This window comes from Sprattus sprattus (genome assembly GCF_963457725.1).
Source record: "Sprattus sprattus genome assembly, chromosome: 19".
In the NCBI taxonomy this organism is placed as follows: Eukaryota; Metazoa; Chordata; class Actinopteri; order Clupeiformes; family Clupeidae; genus Sprattus; species Sprattus sprattus.
In genome coordinates this window covers 4,654,105-4,661,604 of record NC_137917.1, presented here as the reverse complement: position 1 = coordinate 4,661,604, position 7,500 = coordinate 4,654,105, and the positions used below count along the sequence as shown (strand labels likewise).

The 7,500-nt window shown below is 49.6% G+C and overlaps 1 protein-coding gene across 1 annotated transcript in view; it reads right to left on the bottom strand.

Annotated features, from left to right (window-relative positions):
• Window positions 1-7,500, bottom strand: part of bbs9 (Bardet-Biedl syndrome 9) — a 149,337-nt gene that overhangs the window by 120,402 nt on the left and 21,435 nt on the right. The window contains exons 10-13 of the mRNA XM_080857808.1: window positions 2,424-2,605; window positions 1,286-1,362; window positions 1,069-1,122; window positions 400-502 (exon numbers count right to left, since the gene is read on the bottom strand). Of these exons, the coding sequence (XP_080713934.1) occupies window positions 400-502; window positions 1,069-1,122; window positions 1,286-1,362; window positions 2,424-2,605 (416 nt within the window). The remainder of the gene's footprint in view (window positions 1-399; window positions 503-1,068; window positions 1,123-1,285; window positions 1,363-2,423; window positions 2,606-7,500) is intronic.

The following is a 7,500-nucleotide window of genomic DNA, read 5'->3' as shown; positions in this document are numbered from 1 at the left end:
TACGCCACAAAAAAGCCCAGGCCATTCACTCTGCCCACCTTGTCCTCAGACAACCCACCGATTATATTGGCTAAGGGTATACACATGATCCTATACAACTGATGTGGTCACCTGAATAACATTAATAATCAAAGTCAGTAAACAGTGACTGGCACCTTCTCCGTGTACTAAATGGCTAGACCTTGTGACACAACTCAACTGTACATGGGACAGCCGACTCAAATAATCTTATCTGTATACCTTATTGTATTATTGCGTTCATGTAGGCACGCACAGACACACCAACACACACACACCCACCCACACACACACACACACACACAGACTCACCAAAACACACACACCCACCCAGTTGCCCTCTCACCCACTCACACTCTCTCCCTCTCTTTCCAGCCTTACCCAGAGAGTCCAAGCCAAACTGGTCCTGGGAGACAGCCAGTGGGGGCTGAACACACACAGTCATCTTGGGGTTCTGCACCGCGCTCCGACTCTTCACTTTGATCTGTGAGGAGCAGATGTAGGGAGAGAGGAGAAGAGGACACAGAGAGGGGCTTGAGTAGGGCAATGAAATATTGAAAATGATGAGATGGAGAGACATCGACAACCAGAAAAAGAGTGTTAGGGAGAAACACACATAGAGAGAGACAGACGAAGAGAGAGACAGATGGGAGAAGTGGTGAATTGCAGGGAAGAGCAGAAAGAGAAAGAGAAAGAGAGAAAGAGAGATAGAGAGACGTGGAGGGTGGGAGTGAGTAGGAAACAGGACAACATACACAGACAAAGTGAAGGGATAATAAAAGATAGCAATCAAATATTGAGAAAAATGAGATGGACAGACATTGACAAACAACAAAAAGAGTGATAGAGCAGATTACACAGAGAAAAAGAGAGGGACATAATGGGGAAGTGGCATTGCAGGGAAGAGGAGAAAGAGATGGAGTGTGAAACAGGGTCACAAACAGATAAGACAAAGTGATGGTATGAGCAGGCGTGTGTAAGGTTGGATATCTATGAGGACCCTTCAGTCAGGCTGCTGTAAGGACATGTAACAGAGAACCATCTTCATACCTGGACAGTGACGGAAGGGACAGTCGCACCATTGATCTCTGGGAGGAGGGCTTGCTGTGGTGTGAGAGAGAGAGAAAGGGAACAGGAGAGAGAAGAAAAATGAAAGAAGGGCACAGAATTGGAAGTTAAATCTAGGGTTCCATTGTACAGGTCTACACTACAGTAGACCAAAGAAATGTGTGAGAGAGAAATTGACCAAAATGAAATGCTGGCATACCGAGACTGCATCCAAATCCGTGGAGACAGAGGCTGTGATTATCAATTCATCCTCCATGTCCGCCCGTGGAAGGATGTCTGAGAGAGAGAAAGTGAAGAGAGAAAGAGAGAAAGAGTGTGAGAGAGAGCGAGGGGAGAAGTGCATATTCTCAGGTGCTGGCTGCGAGCAGGCCTCTGTGTTCCCATCCCTCGCTGGACCACTCCCTCCCCTCAAAGCCCCGGCAATAAAAACGCAATCCTCCCCGGAGGCGGGCGGAACGCCGAGGCCAGACACCGCCGTAAATTCACACGGAGGTGAATCTCTTCCCCCCCCCGCCCTCCCCCCACCCCCAATTTCAGAAAAACATTGAGCCCTCGAAGTTTCGAAGAACTTTATTAAGGATGACGGGGGGATCTGAGCCATGAGTCAATACTGGACACAAAGGAAGACAGAGAGAGAGAGAGAGAGAGAGAAAGAAAAAGCGAGAGAGAGAGAGAGAGAGAGAGCAGAAGGGTGGGGGTATAGGGGGGTTCTCAGTCGCCTTCCAAACAGGTGGAGCCCTGATGCGCACGGCCCACTATTCCTGCAGGCCAGAAGCCTATAAAATGCTGTGGTACCACCACAACACCTGGGCCAGGGTTCCTGTTACAGGCAGCCTATTTATTTAAGCTACCTGTGGAGGGTACTTGGCAGAGACATTAAAAGGTGCTTGGGAAGGAGGGGAAAAAACCTTTATGTTTGGCAATAAAACAACGGCAACTGACTGATTGATAAAGTATGTTGTAGCTGACCAAGTGTGCAATTCTGGGAGTGATTTAGGCGTTCCAGATCGGCCTCACGGTTTTGTTGGATGGTTTATGAACGTGAGCTATGCGTGCTGGCTTAACCTCAAGGGTCTGGGTCAGAGATCTTACAAGTTCAACCCCAACATATTAATCCATGCGTTTCTCACAGGCAATTCTGGACAAAGCAAAAACATACATAAATGTCTCTGCAGATGGAGACTCAGGCCATAAATGGGCACTTCGTCCACACCACTGTAACTTGCAATCTACTGCACTGACTTCAGCCTGACTGAGGGGCCCTCCACTCTGAAGCGACTGACTGACACCCAACTGCATTTCCTTGTGCCGTGCCCCGGCTAGCCCACCAGCCTCACCCTGGGTCTTGGTGGTCTCTCTGATGATCTTCTGCAGCGTCCTCATCTCGGTGTCCACCTCCTCGTAGTTGACCTCCCGCGCCTCCACCTTTGGCGCGGTGAAGAAGGAGGGGTCCGTGCCCATGTAGGAGCACTGGAGGTGGCCCTCGGAGCTCAGCGTCACCACCAGGCCCTTCAGCTCCCTGGGAGAACAGAGGAGGAGAGGCAGTGTGGAGGAGAGAGGGATGAAGGGAAAGGAGAAGGATGGAGAAAGAGGTTAAAGAATCATGAATGCTACAGCTTGAGCAGGCAAGGCTGAGGTGTGGTGGAATTGAAAAGAAAAAGAAAAGCACTGTAGGTAAAGGTATTCATTTTTGAAGAAATGTAATAGCAACTGAAAAAAAAAACATGAGAGGCAAGAAAAATAAAATAAAAGAAGAATAACAGCCTGACATAAAACTCGGCGGCCCATAGGAAGAGCCTGCGAACGCTCGCCTGAAAACGAGAGCGATGGAAACGCCGCCGGCCCCTACCCCTGCACGGACAGACGAGAGGAAGAAAGGGAGCGAGAGGAAGAAAAGAAAAGAAAAGGATAGCGTGAAGGCCCCATGGCGCGGCCAGGAGCGGCACTGAGCGCTGGAGGAAACGCGCTGTGAAACCTCAGTCATCAGGCAGCGCGGGCAGGAGCTGAGACTAAAGGGGAAACAGTGAACAGAGGGCGGGGGGGGGGGGGGGGGGGGGGGCGTGAGGGGCGAGGGGGGGCGGGGGAAGGGTGCTCCCGCGCCTCACAGATCGCTGCCCCAGAGGAAGAGGGCCAGGGCTCAGAGGGCTGGGCCGGCGGGCCGAGGTGAGCCGAGCTGCTAACTGTTTGCAGATGTGTTGTCTTTCCCAGCCAGGGAAGGCCGTAATTCCAGCGGAGAAGGCCCAAGGCAATGCCAGATCCGGCACCTGCATGGGAGGGCAGGGCGTCTGAGGGGGGATAAAAAAAAACTTTATGGCAGCTTCACACACACACACACACACACACACACACACACACACACACACAAACACACACACACACACACACACACCTACATGCTGCTCCCAACGCACCCACTCCACCCCCAAATACCCCAGACCCACCACCTTTTGGGGTTGACATCACCCTCTCATGACCTACCCATGACCCTCACTCGACCTAAGGCTGACACTTCCAGCCCCTCACTGGCCCCCTTAACCCCAAGCGTAAACTTCAACCACAACCCTCCCACCACTGATCCTGATCATGATTCACCCCACACCCCCGCCTGACCACAGCTTAATTCACCCACCACAACCTGAATGCGCAACCGAATGCTATCCACTCACCCAACCTAACTCACTCCCCCCAAGCTACAGAAAATGAAAGTCACCCCCCCCCCCCCCCACAACCCCCACCGCCGACATGGTCCACTTCACTCCCTTGCACTCTGATCATTACCAACCCGTGACTCAGCCCAACACGAACCACAAATCTACCTTAATCCATTTACATTAATCCCGGTGAACTGTACCCGGGATGTGATCTGGCTCTCTTACTCTGCATCCCTTTCGCTGCACGCCAGGCGTTTGCATTCATCCGGGGCTGTGGCTGACAACCACGCTCGCGGTAATCCCGGCTGACAGAGGGACCAGGAATCTGTCACCATGTTGTAAGGGGAGACCAGTCAGCGAGGTGCAGCGCTATACTTCCTTACTTTGACGGTGCGCACCACACCGACAATCAGTTTGTGGTGTGGAGATTGGGTGGCAGCTGGAAGGGCTTTTAGACAGTGCGCTGTGAGGACTGAAGAGTGTGTGTGCGTGTGTGTGCGTAAGAGTTAAGAGTTCAAACGAGGGAAGGTAATGAAATAGGAGAGATCCCCATCAGCAGGTTCATTAAGTGACATTTTAAACCCCTAACCACTGCACCAGGCCTCTCAGCCTGCTGACATTGAATGGCCACCGGCAGTGTTGTGGTAGTCTAGCCTATATGGTGTGTGTGTGTGGTGTGTGTGTGTGTGTGTGTGTGTGTGTGTGTGTGTGTGTGTGTGTGTGTGTGTGTGTGCATGCCTGTGTGGGTTTTTCCTGTGTTTAAGCTTGCTGATGTGCCTTGATGTGTGTGTCCATCTGTATTTACATAAATGAATGCACATGTGTATGAATGAATGTGGCTCTGTGAGTTTACAGGAACACATATGCCAGGACATGGGCCTGCAAGTGTGCATGGATACGTGTGTGTACGTGTATGTATGTGTGTGTGTGTGTGTGTGTGTGTGTGTGTGTCTTTGTTTCTGTGTGGTTGTCTAGAGGAAGAAGTGCTGGTTCTGGGTCTATGATCCAGAACTCTACAGAGTGTATGTATAGATTGGTCTGTGTTTGTGTTCGTCTGTGTTTGTATTTGTCATGTGTGTACATGCCTGTGTGGGATTGTGTGTGTGTGTATGTATATGGGTTTGCACCTCCTGTTGCATGAGTATGTAATCGTCCAAAATGTAAGTGCTTTAATCTACTTTTGCCTGATCGCGTCCAGCGGGAGTTTCACTGAAGTCCATGTGTGTATGAGTCTGTATATTTGTGTGTTTTGGTATGTATATGTATGCGTGTGTGGGCATATGTATGTATGTATGTGTGTGTGTCTGTGTTTGTCTCTGTGTGTGTGTGTGTGTGTGAGTGTGTGTGTGTGTGTGTGTGTGTGTGTGTGTGAGTGTGAGTGTGTATGTGTGTGTGTGTGTGTGTGTGTGTGTGTGTGTGTGTGTGTGTGTGTGTGTATGTGTGTGTGTCTGTGTTTGTCTCTGTGTGTGTGTGTGTGTGTGTGTGTGTGTGTGTGTGTGTGTGTGTGTGTGTGTGTGTGTCCAGTGGGAGGTGTGTTGGTTTAGAGTCTTGTGGCCCATCTCGCTGTGGGGTCCCTGCCTCCCTGCTGCAGGCGGGCGGGCGGGCGGGATCGGTGCGGAGGCATCCTGGGCGATCTGGGTGGTAAAAGTGTCCAGCTGTGAAACGGCAGCGCTGGAACAGGCGCTAATTCTGGAGCCGTCCGAGGCCCCTGCGGTCAGCCCAGCCCTTTCATATGGTTCAAGTACAGCGGGGCCCTTAAGGAGTTTTACGAGGGGCCTGATACAAAAAGAAAAACAGGAGGAAAAAGGTCCAGGGCGTGGCACATGGTAGACACTTTTAAATGTATTTTTACTTTCATTTACAAAATGCTTTTATCCAAAGCCACTTGCTGGACTATCAAATTTTTATCAGTACAGATGGTCTTGGTAAGCTGAAAGCACGATCCTCGCGAGGAAGTGTGACTATCTCTAGGTAGACAGGTCTGACTGCATGTGTGAATGAGATACACTGAGGTGTGAAATCTCGTTGTTAGTCTTGTGAAGCTAGACATACCTTACAATATTATTCTCGGGACAAAAGCCAAAAGAGAATATAGGCTATATGTGGGTGGCGTGTTTGCGTGCTAAACACTGAGCTTGAGAAAGTACACCACTCCAATGACTTGTGAGGGTGGCGGTAAAGGAATTACCCTGACCAGAAAAGAAAACAGCAGTGGAGAGTGGCATTTCTGTCAAATTGCTGGTGGGTTTCAAGTGGAAAGTCAGCCTTGTTTTTGTCCACTTTGCCATCAAATTTAAACACGTTGTCGCTAAACACGTAGCGTCATTGCAAAGCACAGCCAAATCAGGCTACTTCTTTTGTCTACAAGAAGTGGAGGAAAGGTAGTATGTCAGCCAAATGTTAGTCTTCTCTAATAGAGGTGCCTGGGGGACAGATTGAACTGTTTCTCATTACAAACACATCAGCTTCATAAGACATAAATGAGCGTTGATCTGAAGTGCATCATTATTCATCAGTGTTTGTGTAACAATTGTGTCAAATTACAGCCTGATTACAGGCATTTTGACCATGATATTAGGTCCCTTATCTGTCTAGATTGGTTGGTTGATATAAAAGCATGCTAAAGTCATTTCCTGTGTGGTGTGGCTCTGAGAAAATGCATTTTGTGATCAGATCACGTTTTAACGATAAACATTGCCATTTACCATTTCTGATGTGGGAGTGGTTTGGTTGTTTAGTGTTTTTTTAGGAAGAAAAACATAGAGAGAAAGAGAGAGTAAGAAATCATTAAAGATGGAGAAATGAAGGAGGGACAGAGACTGAGAGAGATATAGAGAGAGACGGGGAGATAAAATACACAGCACAAAGGTCAACACAAGCCCCATTCCCTCTGTTGGCTTGATAGGTAAAAGACAGGAGGCCCACCCATTTACCCACTTAGGGACAGAGAGTGTATGTGTGTGTGTGTGTGTGTGTGTGTGTGTGTGTGTGTGTGTGTGTGTGTGTGTGTGTGTGTGTGTGTGTGTGTGTGTGTGTGTGTGTGTGTGTGTGTGTGTGTGTGTGTGTGTGTGTGTGGTTGCACATTGAGGTCCGAGGCAGGTCGAGATCTGAGCCTGGTACAAGGACAAAAAGCTCATTTTGGGGCTGCTGACAGACACACTCTTCTAATGTGGAGCTAATATCATTGGAGAGGAGCAGACAAAGCAGGAGCGAGTGACCCATGGAGGTGAGCGCCGCCGAAACGCACCCCCAGCAGACCCTCCTTTGGCCCACGGCAGGCCCCACAGGGGTATCCGTTACGTTATCAGATGAGAAAGAATCCCAGTAAATAGTCACAGCAAGAGAAGAAAGAGGGGGAAAAGAGTGAAAGAGAAAAAAGTGGGAGAAACGCAAAGCAGCAGTGAACCCCCACCCACCCACTCCCAGCTCCAATAGGAGGGGGAGGAGAATTCAGTGAATCTCACGCTCAGTTTTCAGGCACGCTCTGGGGCATACAGTATGGACAGTAGGGGGCAGGATGAGAGCACACACACACACTCACACACACACACACACACACACACAGACACTCACACACAGAAACACACACAGACACTCACACACAGACACACACGCACACAGACAAACAGACACTCACACTACAAAAAGTCACAGTCACAGTCACAGACACACACATAGACACAGAGACACATAGACACAGACACACATAGACACAGACACACACGCACACACACACACAGCAGCAAGCAGCAGCAACATTGCT